Raw genomic sequence first — 16548 nt, forward strand, 5'->3', positions numbered from 1 at the left:
TTGTCTTTTATTAGACTTCATGCTCTTCAGAGCAGCAACATTGTGTTTGACTTGTTCTGAAAATTACCTAATACCCTTGAGGGGCTGAATAAATGGCAAATATAGTAATAACAATACAACTGCCCATCACCATCAATAATGGGAGAGTTCCCCCATAGGCACAGACAAAATGGGAGCCTAACACTGATTTAAAAAGAGAAATGTGCTTTTGCAGGGAGACAGCCTGGACAGATATTGACCAAAACTGTCTATTCCTAGGATAATTTTAAAATCCCAGCCACTCAGCCAAACCCAGATTATTGCCAGTTCTGTTGTCTGGTCTGGGAGGAAAACTCTATCAGAAGTTCCAACAAGGCAGAAAGAATTAGCTAGCTAGGGGTGCTGTTATAGATTACCTTTAAAACATTTTAAATCTTTGGAATATTATGCCATCATAAAGTTAGAACAGTTTCAGAAGGTTAAAGCTTAATGCTGTCTCAGACGTGCACAACTGTGACTAGCCACTCAAGGGCCTGGTGAGCAGGGACACAGGCACAGATAGGAGCCAGGACTCTCTCCCTCCTACCGGCTGTGAGAGGAGGGTGGAGGGTGGCATGTAGCTCAGTATGCTGTGGCTTCCTTCTAGGGTAGGGGCAGGCCACATTGGGCCCATGGTAGACACCATATCCCAGCAGCTCCTGCCTGTGTTCCTGCAGCCAGTTGCCACTGAGACCCCAGGAACGGCGGCACTGTCACAGCGCAGGGACCAGGGTTTCCATGGAGACCAGCCCGAGCAGTGCTGGCAGGTCACGCAGCTGGGTGAGAAGCTGCTCTGGGGCTGAGATCTTGCAGTGGTGACAGCATGGTCTGGAGCTGAGGCAGAGCTGCAATCCACTGTCCAAACTCTGGACACGCAGGCAGCAAATCATGGCTGTGTCCTGGCTCCAGACCACATTGTCACCACTGCAAAATCCCAGCCCCAGCCCGAGAACAGCTCCCTGCCCTCTGCCCCACATGCCCTGCCAGTGACGCGAGGGTTGGTCTCCATGGAAACTCTAGCCCTGCACTGTCACAGTGCCACCACTGCTTGGGTCTCCATGGAAACTAGCCACAGCGATGCAGGCAGAGGCTGCTGGGAAATGGGAGTCCAGCCACCAGCTGGATCTGCCATTTTGCCCATTGCTGCTCTAGGAGTAGAGTTGTGGCTTCCCTTGTTCCACAGCCAACAGTAGCCAGCTGGAGAAGTAAGGAAAAGTAAAGATAAAGGAGTGAAACAAATAAAAAAGACCAAATTCTTATATGGGTTTCAGTGAATTGGGATTTGGTCATGGAGGTGTAGCCATGCAGCACGAGCAATGGCTTCAACAGCACTATAACTGGAATCAAACATATGCTATCCAAAGAATAACCAAAGTGCAGGGATAGTGTGGATGTCAGGCCTGGCCATTTTCAGGGAACCTAAGTCAAAGCTGCAGAAATATGACTGAACAGCAAGCCAAAGGCTTGTATCCTACATACTCGCATTACAGTTGTGTTACCTAAAACAAAGGTAACCAAATGTATTAATACCTATTTTGTTATAATAAGTGCATTTTGCTAACATGTTCAAATGATTATAGACACAAAGGTAGTCTTGAGGATGGAAAGAGCAAAACAGCCTTGTCAGGCCCACAGGCCACAGTTAGTAAATAACTGACCAAGGGCCAAAAGGCAAGGCATAAAGAAGATAAGAAACCTTTCCTTCTACTCTCTCAACAATATAAATTTCAATTGATTAACATGATCCTGAGTAAAGACTACCAGACTGGGGTCAGACACCTAAAAATAAAGAGCCTGAGCTAAGGTGATCCCTTGATGTCTTTCCCAGGAACACTACCATCTGGTTCCATCCAATTCCAAAAATTCCAATGAAACAAAGAAATTTAAATAAAACCAATCAGAAGTCAGTTATTAGCACATCAAATCAACCACGTATACATATTGTTCCTGGGGCAAGCAACAAATTGGATCTTTCCTGAATCAGCAGGAAAAAAAAAACTCAGCAAGAGTGCCCAGGAAAGCAGAGATGCCTGGCCAGCAGACCTGTTCTTCCTGAATCCAAGGCTGCATAAGCATTGTTTTTATTAGTAGCAATAAGTCTTTGCTATTGCATAGCCTACTAAAGCTTTCAAGTTGTGACTGGAATGGTCAAATTGATCAATTATTCTCACTGCTAAGCACAAGTCCAACAAAAAGATAACAGAGGAGTTGGGTTAACACTCACACCAGGGCAGAGCTGAGAGCCAGTGAGCTCACTGCACGTATGCCACATCAGGCAGAGTTGAGACCCAGCAGGTTCGCAGCATCAGTTGGCTAAGGGGGTTGCTGACAGAACCATTTCAAATTATAGTGGTTCAGTTCAAATCAGTACCATGGAGGAGGGGAAACCATGCCATGGTGCACTGGCCTGAGGTGAGGTGAGGTGGATGGATGCCTAACTCTAAAAACTAATTGTCCATGCTCATTAGTATTTCATTGACATTTTAACTGCTTCCCTTGCACCAACAGCCAGCCAGCCAAGTGACTGGGGATGCCAGAGCAAGCAGCAAACTACTGAGCTGCACCTGGGTCAGGTGTTCTGGGGTCTTTGTGGTTAGGGTGATATGGTACTGGCTTCAAGTGAAAACCTCCTCCTTCCTCCATAACACCCCCTTGGAGGAAGGAGGAGGTGTTCACTTGAAGCCAGTACCACCCCCTTGAGCAACAGCATTTAGAAGGGTTGAAAGTCTGTCCATGGAACAAAGGAGTGGGAAGGGCTGGGAATGGTGCATCCTGGGATGCTGGAGGAATGAAAACAAAGCATTTTATTTCCCCAGAGTGGACTAACAATACCCTGGAAAGGCCAGGGTAAAATGGATCAAGGATAACCCTTGTTTGATTTGGCATAACTTTAAAACATTTAGAGAGTACTTAGCACAGGTTAACACCCCTTAATATGTAAATGATCCTGTTTTACATGCCTTTATGACTGTTTAACAGTAAACTATAACACTACCCTAGGATGGGGAGTCTATTGTCACTATTTATGCTGTTGGTTTATTTCATGTCTTTCACTCCTTTTGACCACTAAATCCAAATGATTGGATTGGGTTCAGTTTCTGAATCTCATGCACAAGTGCAGTGCTGTTGTGTTTGGTTTCCAGAATTGCATGGCAATGTTTAAAGTAAAAAAACTCACAGATTAAACATGTTTCACGGGTTTTTTGTTTTATTTTCAGTCTTGGCAAAAACCTTCTTATACAAAACTTAATGTATGCCACTTGAATAATGAACCCCTCCTCGGGTTTATTTCATCCTCAGATACTGATGTAGGGACCTGACTCCTGAACACCCACAATGCCTAACATTTTCAATAGGACTTCAGCATCTAATAATCAAACGACACGGAAAAGGGACCAATATGGTACCTGTAAGAGAAGCGAAACACTGGCCAGTTTACCACACAAATTGAATGTAGTATGAGAGTGGTCGATACCACAATTTATGAACACCAATGAAAAAGTACATGGGTGAGGGGGAAAGCTCTCTGTGCGGCGAGTGCTTCCTGTGCTTGTGGTTTTGTGGTAGCAAAGCAAGAACACAGTTTTAATTGGCCTTTCTCCAAATAGTACAACATAGTGGACCAAATGGAACAGACCAAACTGTTTCAAAGGCAAACTATTACAAAATGAATATTAATTTTCATATCCTAAAATACTTGACACTTTTACAGGTGCATTCTGACTGTCCAAGATCTAGTTTGTAATCAGGATAGCCTCCAATTCACATCCCAATGCAAGAACCCACACAAAGCACTGTGTCACTGAAAACACAAACATGAACTCAGCAAAAGAACTGAGTGTGATATCAATTACATTGTGTACATCCAGAAGAGCAGCAATAATGTTGGGCATTCCCTGGTATAACTGAGCTCTGAATCCAATTCCATGGGGTTTAACTAGTGCTTAAAACAGCGCATAGGGCTTTTTGAAGCCCCTTAACACTGGGCTAAATTTTAACCATAGTAAATTATGATTCTCTGGCAACAGGCCCAGAACCTTTAACTTCTCTGGTTGATGAACTTAATATACAAAGGCTTTTTTATCAGTAAACTATGTCTGGACAGAAACCAAGCTCCAACTCCTACTCCTTCTCCATGCCACAACATTTTTGTAAAGCTGGATAAACTTACAGCATTGAACTAAGGATTTCACCATGAATACATGATATTAACACATTATATTTTGTATCCTAGAAGCATCAATTTCCCCAGTATGCTCCAGTTAAGTAATGCAATATCTTTAGTTAAAAGGCTACTATGGCCTCATCTATAATACCTCCATGCCAAGCCTAGGACTGCTGCCAAGATAATAAACTCTACCCACAGACTCCCACACAAAACGCCAGCAAATAATCAGCAGAGATGGTTCAGTGTAGCCTTGGGTGCATATCCTAGTGTTGCTCTCCAGTTCTTTGCCTTAGAAAACCCTGAGAGCTATGTTGGGTAGCATATTTGGACCTGCTCTGACCATCTCCACTGTCTGACTGAAGAGCCTGAGTGCACCTGGAGTCCAGGGCTTATTTCCTCAGGAGTGATAGCGGGTTTAACTGGAAGGCAGTTTAGATACAGTTAGGGGTGGATCTAGGGAGACTGCACTGGTACACTTGTATACACCTTTGATTCCTGGTCTACCCAAAGTTTAATAACCAACTCCCTGACAAGTGTCAGCAGCATTTCTAGTGAGGCCATGCTGACAGAGTCAATTTACTTTGTAGTTACTTACCTAAACTTTTCATTCCACAGGTGTTAATGACCCTCTCTTCTTTTTAATGGTCTTGATGGTCTACTGACCAAGCTACCTTTTTTCTGCAATTCTGCTATCTGTTAGCTACTCCTGAAGCTTCTGTTTAACAGAAAATTGTTTTTAACTCACTCCAATGAAGTTATATTTTTTGCTTCAATATTAAACTGAATAATCTAGCCCTAGGCCCCTAATATATTTAATAAAGTTCCTAGTTTATTTTTAAGTGGGGAAAATGTGGTTTTATGTGACATGCACCTCACCACCTGCACTCCCCTTTTCAAAATTATAGCTCTGCCCACAGACAAAGCCTCTAATAAATGCAATTCACTTTTAAGAGATGTGCAAAATAGACAAATACTCTTGTACTGGTTTAATTAGTGTCTAAACAATACTTATACCAGAAGCATGAAACTTCACATTCCAACACACTTTTGCATTAGTCTCACTTCTAAGAAAATCAAAGCACTTTCAACATATATGCAAATTTAAAAAGAAATAAAGGATTACCTGGAAATTTTCTAATTATCTGGCATAATCCTTCTTTTCTGCAAAGCAAATGTTGAATTTCTGGGATTGTATTTACCTGAAAAGAATAAAAAGAAATGCTAGCAACCTAATTGGTAAGTTCATGTTCTTTTAGGAGGTTAGCACAATTTCATGTATAATTTGTCAGGGACAACTCAGGCATGGAAGTGCTGTTATGTTCTTATAACTCCTTGCCACAGCCTGTGACCTGGAGAAAGGACCAATTTAGGCAGTCTTTCTTCACGGCCATCAAATGGCTGTTCCTTCTCCTGCTTACTGGAGTTTTTTAATCTCTCTTTTTCAGTCTCCGTAGCTTCTTTCTCTACTCATCTACCAATCATTCTCATTCACAACACAGGGGAAAAAAAATGCACAGAGCAAAAACAATTCCAGTTTTAGGGTCTAATACCACAATGTGCATGATCTGCCCGAATGCCACTTAAGGAGTTTCGGTGAGCTGCCGCATGCCAGATCAGCAGTCGTGTCCCCACCTCCCCACAAACAGCTCACCAAATCTCCCTAAGCGACTCTGCTCCACACTAGGCCAGGCAGCGGAGGTAGGGCAATGGGCAAGCAGGGGAGCAGTGGAGGGAAGAGGGGCATCTGGCAGCAGCACAGGTGGGCGAGACCAGGTCTGGGTTTGCAAAACAGTGACAGCACAGAGCCAGGGCTTGGTGCACAGCTATTATCCACTCCCTGCACGCCACTGGAACAGGTGCCAGGTCTGTGGGCAGGGGCATAAGAGGACAGATTGTAGCCCTACTTCAGGCCCCAGCCCTGCGCTGTTACTGCTCCATAATCCCAGGGTCTCTATGGAGACCAGCCAGGGCACATGGCCAGGCAGACAGGACGGAGCTATGGGAGGGTGGGGAGCTGCATCCAGGATCTCCCCTAGCACCCCCTACCATGCCAAGGTGGTGTTAAAGCACCCTCACATCTTGCCCGCCACACCTTTGGTGTCGACTATGTATAAGGGGGGCTGCCTTCTGTCCCTTCTGACATGGTGCTCTGATGTATCTCGGTCTCGGTTCTATTCTGGGTGACTCGGTACACCCGAGCCTTATGGGCTATGCATGGCTCCAACCACCCCTGTACCACGCCCCAAGCCTCGCAGATGTACCGGACGTTGTTTGGTTGATTTCACTCCGGCTTGCTTCGCAACCGTGCTCCCTGGCACTCCTCAACAATCTCTGCCCCCGCTCCGGGTCTTCTCGCACTTCGGGCTCAGGTGGCTATAGCCGTGCCTGGCCCCCAAATCCCCTCGGGCCCCCAAATCCCCTCCTGTGGGGCTCAGGCGGCCTTGGCTTTACCTGGCCCCCAATCCTCTGCTTCCCTTCTCGGGGCTGGGGTTAGTGCACCCCTGAATGTTGCGCCCTCTCTGGCACCGGGGTCCCCACACTACTGTGGAGCCCTTATGAGGCCTCCTCCAACCCCTAATAGCCTCACCCAGTCCTCCTGTGTAACAACAACAAAAAAACAATAACACAAGCCCCTGGGCTATAACACAAAGCTAAACCTCATGGCTAAATGTTCTCCAAATCACACCACCCCTCTCACCCGTGTAACTAGAGGCTGGTACATCCAGGCCTTTTCTCTTTCCCACATTCAGGGCCGAGCTCTTTTCCTTAGTCAAGCAGTACTCCTTCTTTCTGGCTGCCAGTTGACAGAGAGCACTCACAGCCTCCAGTCTGTGTCTTATAGTAGTCAGCCCTGCCCCTTCCGGTCAGCTGACACACCAGGTGTGGGCCCTTAGCTCCTCCTGGTTGCCCCTAGCAACCAGCACCTGAGCCCATACTGCTGCTTTTCAAGTAGCAGGCACCTTAGTGCCCTGCTATAAACCTCACCCATGTGGGTCCTGCCACCAGTGATGCCCAGGTAGCAGGGCTGGGACTGGCAGCTGCAGTAACCAGAAAGAGATGCTGCTGCCAGGGGCTGCTGGAAAGCAAGTCTAGCCGTCACATCACCTGAGCCCTGCTGTGCATCCATGGGTAGCAGGACTGGCCACACATGCCACGGCCCGAACTGTCCCCTGCACCTGGGCCAGGCAGGGCCAAGGGACCTACCACAGGCCAAACAAAATTCCTTGGTAGGTTGAATCCAGCCTGTGGGCCATATTTTGCCCATCCCTAGCATAGCCGGAGGTAAACCCCTGGGGTCCTTCCATGCCTCAGTTCCCTACCTGTGACACAGGGCTAATAGCACTTGGCTACATCACAAGGTATTGTGAGGATTAATACATTAAAGATCCTGAAGGGCTCAAATAGTACAACATGGGATGGGGCTGACCAGAAAGCAAGGTTTCATGCTTAAAGGATATTTTTTTTTAATGAGAAGGGAAACAAGTATGTTTTAAATGTCCTGAAAACTGGAAATCTGAGAAAATAAGGGTTTGGAAATACAGATGCATGGCTCCCTACCCTGGGGTCAGGCTGCTTGCCAGATCCAGTCTGGAGTTCAGGATGGTGGACAGACCTAGGATGAACTCCAGGGACGGAAGTAGGGTTCCATGGAAATCCTACCTCATGAAAGTTTCCACAGGGTACCGTAACACTGTTGAATCATAGGGCTGTGAGAAACAGCACTGTTTCATTTCAACTTCCTTTTTGCCATTTTGATGGGACAGTGTTTCATTTTGAGTTTCATTTAATTTCAAAGCACTGTTCCATTTTGTTTTGTCAAAACTGTTTTGTTGTTTTGACGCTGTTTCAACATTTCGCCCATAGGCTATAATGGGGAAGCATGAAACTGCCTATAATTTTGTCATTTTGGGACAGATTTGGATGAAAACAGCAGGGATGGTAGGCCCTTCTGAGGGCATGAAGCCTGCCAACTTTCAAGGAGATAGGTACAGGGGTTTCTGGGAACCTGCACCTCAAGCTGCTACCAAGGAGAACTCATGACGTGTGTGACTATGTGTGCATGTTAAGGCACGCCCTCTACATGACATGGTAGTGTGCTCCAATGAGGTCTCCTTCTCCCCTGCAGCTTCAGTCCAGTCCATCACTTTAGATGACAACAGGTAATAACTTAGTCGGCAGCACAGTAGCACCAGCAGCATCTCAGGCAGCCAGTCACAGTCAATATCAGAGCAGTCCTTCCCCCCTCTTCCCTACTTTCTGTTTCCCTGAAGGCAAGCCAAGCTTCAGCTTCAAAACTCAAAACATTTTGAAGCTCAAAACATTTGACTGCCCTCATTTCATTCTGAGGCTGTTTCAAAGGCCTTCGTTTTGATTTCACTATTTTGAGCTCGAAACAAGTCAAAACAGCATCAAAATGAAACAGCCGGCGAAATTTCACACAGCCCTACTGAATAATAAATAGGTAACAATTCCTACCACTTTTACTCTGAACCTTCAGTTATGAGAGTATAATTTAGTATCTGCAATTAGTATGTGTGCATTTTTTTAAAATTACAAGCTATATTGATATTTACAGTTTTGGACATGTAAATAACTGTGCACAATTTAAGTTATTTAATTGTTTGTACCTGCAAGTCAGATATTTGATCAAGTTCTTTTGATGTCCATGTTACTTAAATTGTGTCTGTATTGGGCAATGTTTAGGAAAGCAAGGGGCAGTTAAGGACATACAGGTCTACAGTCAATTCAGACTTGGCATGGGCGACAAACCCCTCTCTTAACTTGGGCTGAGGTGGCCCCAATTCTAAAAATTCTGGGTGAATTTCCAATTGGTTTTTCTTTTCATTCACAAATTATTTTGTCTCAAAGAGATTTTTCTTTAAGTCTGATGCAACTGCTATAGTTCCTTTGATACACAGCAGTGGAATTCTGATTGTGGGTGATTGATTCCAGAGGACCAAATTAGACCAAAACAAAAGCATAGCACCCATAGGCAACAAATTTTCAATTTCTATAAACACTAAGAGATTAAATTACATGCAAATTATAAGGAATCATAAAGTGCTCTGGTTTCCAAATAGGATAACAGGATATTCTTAAGAACATACATATGACATATGAAAAATGTTCCTTGGTGGGTGGTAATTATGGAAACATGCCCATTCTTTAGAGTTTAATTAACTTACTTTTAAGACCCCAAAAATCAACACTTTAAAGTAGGTACTGAAAATATGGGGTAGTTCAAATAGGAAATGACACATTAATACTGTACCTTCTGGAATAGCTCTAATTGATGCAAGTCATCCATCTGAAAGCAGTTTGTATCATTGGCTTTACTAGAAGACAAGCAAATCAAAAGATCCCAAGGTCTTACTTCACCTATTAAATGGAACAGGAGCATATTAAGAGACAAATATTATGAAGTTCCATGCACATCATGATGAATTGCAGACTTTTGTCATATTATGTATTACTAAGCACAGGCAAGGAGGAGGAAATTACTAGGAGGCACTGCCTTAGTTTCATATATACCATCATAAGTTTTGTTACTGTTGTTATTAACTCTGGACACTGGGGAAAATTAAAGCAGGTATATAAAAAGGTATACATAGGATTCTTACTAACACCAACTTCCTCACTTATGTTTGGATCTAAAAAGTGGCTCTGGAAAGTGAATGTTCAAGTCCTGCTTCTTTTTTAAGCTTCCCCATGCTAAAATTTATGGTAGATGTCAGGATGTTATAAACACAGTCTGCCTAGTTCTTTTCAAAGAAGCAAGAAAAGGTTGCTAAAATCAGTTCTTGGTTTAAAGTTGCTTCCTAGGAACTGGACATTAGATAGCCATCATGCCATTTATGGCCATATTTGTTCCAGGATTCATGTAAATGTGAGAAAAGCAAGTTACAATTAAAATCTGGTGTCAGAGGCAAGACAGTGATGTGAGAAAGGGAAACAATAATTATATCACCATAGCTTCCTAGGTGTCTAAATTAATATAAGTTTGTCCAATTCATACCTATTTTATGCATCCTCTCACAGTTTATCCCTCTTAGAACACATTTACTTAGAAGTGGGAGGGAGGGGGGAAAGGGACAAGGGTAACGATAGCATGCACAAATGCATTTTTTATGAATGCAGAATGTACCTGTTATTACAAAACAAAGTAAAACTTTTTAATTATCATGAGATTATAAAGCTGAGATTTTATTTACATTGCATACACCTGTGGATAATTATGCAATTTCTACATTAGGAAAATAAGTATGGCTGTATAAAAATAACCTTGCGCGTTAGTGAAATTTAGGATCTGGAAGACTTGAGAATGTCCCTTTGTGAACTGAAAAAGTTTAAGTATGTCTTCAAAAGAAGTACACTGCAAGCAAACAAAACACCAGAAAACAAAACATACTAGGAAATTCTTCATTTTAGGTCAAAAGATGTATAACATTAATAAACCATGCTGTGTGTTTCACCACGGATATCCTTGTTTAGTAAGTACAGCTTTAACCTTTTAGTTATAATTACATATAATTACATATAACATATAGTATTTGGCTTTTTGCAAACTGAAGGGATGATGTAGAAATTTCCATATTCCTGATACAGTTCATCTCCTTTCTCTAAATTTTGTTTTGCTCAAGAGGATACTCTGTAGTATAAACTGTTTATCTTTAGGACACAAACTAATTTAGATGGCCTTACCAAGAAAAAGAAAAGGATGCCCTCAGACCTTTTCTTAACTGGCCCTTTCATTCTTGCCAAAGCAGAGTATCTGCTGTACAAAGCAAAAAACTAATAACTGATTTTCCAAGGAACAACTCTTGACATGTATCAATCAACATTTCCATCCGGATTGCTGATGGTGATAAAATAACATTACTTTCATGAGTTCTGCACTGAGCTGACCACTGGGAACACCTAAATATTCAGGGATATGGGATACTAGCAAATATTCAGGGATATGGGTTTTCTGTTGCCTACAGAAAAATGGAAAAAGAACATGGATTTTTCCTTTTAACCAAGAAAAACACAGATTTTTCATCTGAATGGAGAAACACATGGATTTTCCACTTTTGCAAAGAGCTCTCTGCAGACTGGCAGATTTCCAGCCTGCAAGGGGCTGGGGGGAGAGGCAGGAGTGCAGTCAGGCAGGAAACACCATGTGCATATATGCACTCTAAAAGGAAATTTACCTGTGTGAAGATTGTTATCCACTGAAGATCATTCACATTAGATGGGAAGGCCACTGCACCGATGCCTGCATGCTCTCTGCAGCTACCATAACCAGCACTGAGGCAAAGATCATGAAACATCAACTCCGCTGGGCTGGCCACTGTGTGCAGGTGGCTAACACACCTCTCCCGAAGGAAGTCCTCTTCTCTCAACTTAGTTATGGTAAGAGGACCCATGGAGGACAGAGCAAGAACTACCCTGAAAATGCACCTTAAGAAAGGTGGCATCAACACTACAAATTGGGAAGTGCTGGCTGGTAACAGGTCTCCATGGCACTACACCATCCATCAAGCTACAGACCACTTCAAAGAGAACCGTCTTGCTCAGGAAGCTGAGAAATGGCAGAGGACAAAGGAAAGCACACATCATCCTGGCCAACATTTGTGTCCCCCCAAGGTACCACTTGTCATATCTGTGTAAAAACTTGCAGAGCATGGATTGGGCTCCTCAGCTGCCTTAAAACTCACCAGTAATACCTTCACACCTCTGCCAGCAGGCATCATCCTCGTATCAAGGGATAACTAATAAAATTCATTGGTCTCTGTGCTCACTGGGATAGGACAAGTAACTGCCTTAGTTTGCAACCAGAAGACCGAAGTTAGAAAGTTACATTTTTCCTAACATACAGCTATAAGGATAATGAGGCAAGAATAGGTTACCCAGGGAGGATGTGAAATCATATCACTGGAGATTTTAAGGAACAGTCAGGGATGGCTGACATTTGCCACAGAATAAGAAACTTTACTGTAGTTTTAAACACATAAATTCACACTCCAGTTTGCCTCACATAACTTGCTTGTGTAGTTATACCTACAGTTCAGTTTAATCATATGCAAACATGCCCCCCCAAACAGCATGCTCCAAATGACTTGTTGAGACTTGACTGAATTATGGAAGAGCACATTCCAGTATAGTTGACGCTGTATGCTTAGCTCTAAATGCTCTCTGTCCACTCAATTGAGTTTGATAAAGTTTTTGGCACATGAATTAGATTGAAGTGTTATAACTGGAAAAGAAAATACCTTTGATAAAAGTTAAGATGCTTTAAATGTAATTGGTTTATTTGCAAGCTACTTTACATGCCCATATAAGTGATAGAGGAAGAAGTCATAAAAAATCCTGCTTCCTAGAGACACTAGACTCTGACAGACCACTCCCTTATCCCTCTTCTGCACTTGTGGATGATCTGGGCTTGTAAGGAGTTACAACAACAGGGGTGAGCAAAATGTCAGTTCCGCACCCTGCCATTTTGGCAACTCCCCACCCTGCCACACACAACACACACTGCCAGCTGCTGAGGCTGGTCTCCATGGAAACCCTGGCCCCACCCGGCCACAGCTCCAGGGCTCCTGGGGTCTCCGTGGAAACCAGCCACAGCAACACAGGCAGGGACTACTGGGAAATGGAGTCTGCTATGGTCCCAATCCAGCCCATGGGCCGGACGTTGCCTGCCTGTGCCTTAGAGTGCCAAAAAAAATAAGCTGGGCTTGATGTACAGACTGGCACAGATACTTATTCCCACGGTGCAAAGGAATCAATCTAAAACCTTGAACAGCTCATCTGAGTGCTGCCCTTTGCACAGAAATTGATGCAAAACCATCATCAAAAACATTATTTGAAAGATTCAAAGCTAAACCACAGCTCAAATCCTAGCCCAGAAGTAACGCCACTCTTGGATTCAAGTGAGTATTTTGCATCCGTTCTGAAATAGAGACAACAGAGGATGCAGATAAAGACTAGAAGTGAATTTTTAAAATGTGGTTCTTCCTTACATTTTACTATAAATTAGAATAATCACTTCCTACAGTTCAGCACAATCTGTGAAGTCATCAAGCTACACTAAGATGTAAAACATGTGCTTTATAGAAGAATTTTGTATCACATTTCAGTGCTTAATCACTAGCAAACACATCAGGGAAATCTAAACACTCGACACTGTTATCCCCTTCTTTCCAGGTACTCAGCGTTTTGGAGGAATCTCGAGATTATGATGGTATGCTCTCAATATATTGACATTCCACATTAACTTTCTACACAGTCCAGCAAATTCTTGGAGTGTGCTAAGGATAACATTTTGGTACAGGTGACGGAGAGGCCACTTAGGGGGGAAGCTCTTCTTGACTTGCTGCTCACAAGCAGGGAGGAATTTGTTGAAAATGTGAAGAAACTTGGATGACAGTGACCACAAAAAGACAGAGTTCAAGATCCAAAAGAAGGGAAGTGGGGAGGAGACGGGGGGGGGGATTGGGAGGGGAAGGGAAGAGGAAGGAGAGCAACAGTATAAAGATGCTAGATCTCAAAAAGCAGACTAACAACCTCAAGGAACTGGTGGACAGGAATCGCTGGGAAGCAAGTCTGAGGAAAAAAGAAGAGCTGGTTGTACTTTAAAGTCAGCTGTATTAAGGACTCAGGGGGCGCAGCTACACAAGATGCTGACTGTGCAGTTGTCTGATACTACTGTGCAGTACCATCACGTGGCCAAAACCATGCTGAGATGCTACTACACGGTACTATTGGGCTACTGTGCAGTAGCACCACTTAAAAAGCGTTCACCAGCACTACTGTGCAGTAACTCTAGTTACTGCACATCTACTTAGTACTCGCTTATACAAGTAGTAAATAAATGCTCAGAAACCACTGCACAGTAGCATCTCATATAGATGCGCCCAGGAGCAAGTTATCCCACTGTGATGAAATAAAAGGAAGTGCAACAAGAGACCAGACTGGCTACACAGTAATCTCTTCAGTGACTTGAAACTCAACAAGGAATCCTACAGAAAGTGAAAAATTTGATCACAGCCCTAGAAAATAAGATAAGGTTATTCCACGGACATGAAGACAGAAAATCAGGAAGACTAAGGCAGGATTTGAGATGCAACTGTCAAGGAACATAAAAGGCAATAAAAGAGGATTCTGTTAGTAACTCAGAAGTAAGAGCTTCCAAGGAAAATGTAAGTCCATTACTATATACAGAAGACAATCTAGTTATGGAGGATGTAGACAAGGCATTTAATACATTTTTTACTTCAGCCTTCTCAAATAAGTTCAGCTGCCAGATGACAAGTTCAGTTGGCTGCAAAGACAGGGAAGGAGACAAACAGCCTACAGTACTGGAAGAAGAGGTATGGGATTATTTGGAGAAGCTAGATGCTTTCAAATAAGCAGGACACCCTAGGCAACTGCCACACTCCAGCAGACCCGACTGACTGGGTCTGCTCCGACACGCTGGAATTCCAGTGCATCAGAGCAGCCTCTACACTCCTGTATAGGCACCCTAGGGTCCTGAAGGAATTGGCTAAGGCAATTTCAAAGCCATATATTTAGAGCTATCCTCTGAGAAATCCTGAAACTCCTGAGGGCCTGAGTGACTGGAAGAAGGCAAATATACAGCCAATCTTTAAGAAAGGAAAAAAGAAGGATCGACAGAATTACAGACCAGTCAGACTAACCTTGATCCTAGAAAGATCATGGAGTAGGCTGTGCAGGAATCCATTTTGAAGGACTGCAAGGAGAGCAAGCTGATCAGGAACAGCTCATACATATTCTCCACTCTACCTGCCATGCCCTGTTGTTCAGCTATTCTTGGGAAGGTTTGATGGTCCCTCAAGGTGGAGGTCCACTTTGCTAGACAGTCTGTTCTTTGCAGGGCTCTACCTCCCATACACCCTGTCCCTATACTCTCGGGTCTGTGCTCTGCGACACACACCAATCTCAGGTTTGCCATTCCACTATAAGCCTCTATGAGAAATCTGAAGGAAACCCAGTTTGTCATTTGACTTAGTTTCATAGTTTTTAGGGTCAGAAGGGACCTGAGCAGATCATCTAGTCCGACCCCCTGCCATGGCAGGAAAGAGTACTGGGGTCAAACGACCCCAGCAAGATGTTCATCTGACCTCCTCTCAAACACCCTCAGGGTAGGAGCCAGCACCACTTCTCTTGGAAGTTGGTTCCAGACCCTAGCCGCCCTGACCGTGAAGTAGCGCCTCCTGATATCTAACCTAAACCTACCCTCTGCCAGCTTGTGACCGTTATTCCTGGTCACTCCTGGTGGTGCTTGGGGGAACACTGACTTCCCCAATGCCTGCTGATCCCCCCTGACTAGTTTATAACAGGCCACAAGATCCCCCCTCAGCCTTCTCTTTTGGCAGCTGAACAGGTTCAGGTCCCACAGCCTCTCCTCATAGGGCCTGCCCTGTTGTCCCCTGATCATGCAAGTGGCCCTCCTCTGGACCATGTTGTCCACATCCCTCTTGAAGTGTGGCGCCCAGAAATGGATGGAGTACTCCAACTGCAGCCTGACCAGTGCCGCATAGAGGGAGAGGATCACCTCTTTGGACCTGCTTGAGATGCATCTGTGGATGCATGCCAAGGTGCGGTTGGCCTTCCTAACTGCCTCCCCACACTGCTGGCCCATGTTCATCTTGGAGTCAGTTATGACCCCAAGATCCTTTTCTGCCTCCGTGCTGACAAGAGGGGAGTTCCCTAACCTGTAGGTATGGTGCCGGTTGCTCCTCCCGAGGTGCATCACTTTGCACTTGTCTGTGTTGAAACCCATCCTATTCTTGTCCGCCCACCCTTGTAACCTGTCTAGGTCTGATTGTAGCCTGTTGCATCCTTCCAGTGTGCCCACGTCCCCCCACATCTTAGTGTCATCAGCAAATTTGAACAGGATGCTTTTTACCCCCTCGTCCAAATCACTGATGAAGATGTTGAACAGTGCAGGCCCGAGGACCAAGCCCTGCGGAACCCCACTGCCCACGTCCTTCCAGGTGGAGAAGGACCCATCCACTACCACCCTCTGGGTGCGGCCCTCCAGCCAGTTGGCGACCCATTTGACTGTGTGGGTGTCTACACCACAGCCCCCCAGTTTCTTAATGAGAACAGGGTGAGAGACAGTGTCAAAAGCCTTCCGGAAGTCGAGGAAGACTATATCCACTGCTACCCCTGCATCTAATGATTTGGTGATCTGATCGTAAAAGGCTACCAGGTTGGTCTGACAGGACCTGCCACTGATGAACCCGTGTTGGTTGCCCCTAAGCATGCAGTCCCCTGCTGGCCCCTCATGGATGTGTGCCAGCATAATTTTCTCAAACAGCTTGCCTAGGATCAAGGTAAGACTAACCGGCCTA

The 16548-nt window shown here is 44.4% G+C and overlaps 1 protein-coding gene across 3 annotated transcripts in view; it reads right to left on the reverse strand.

Annotated features, from left to right (window-relative positions):
• Positions 1-16548, reverse strand: part of CPED1 (cadherin like and PC-esterase domain containing 1) — a 243408-nt gene that overhangs the window by 190304 nt on the left and 36556 nt on the right. For 2 of the 3 annotated variants that reach the window (XM_090042203.1, XM_090042205.1), the window contains exons 3-4: positions 9459-9565; positions 5310-5385 (exon numbers count right to left, since the gene is read on the reverse strand). The exons of the other annotated variant lie outside the window; for it this stretch is intronic. In XM_090042203.1, the coding sequence (XP_089898329.1) occupies positions 5310-5385; positions 9459-9565 (183 nt within the window). The remainder of the gene's footprint in view (positions 1-5309; positions 5386-9458; positions 9566-16548) is intronic. 3 annotated transcript variants of the gene reach the window in all.

Source organism: Crocodylus siamensis, chromosome 4, assembly GCF_052110815.1.
Source record: "Crocodylus siamensis isolate JL-2025a chromosome 4, ASM5211081v1, whole genome shotgun sequence".
In the NCBI taxonomy this organism is placed as follows: Eukaryota; Metazoa; Chordata; order Crocodylia; family Crocodylidae; genus Crocodylus; species Crocodylus siamensis.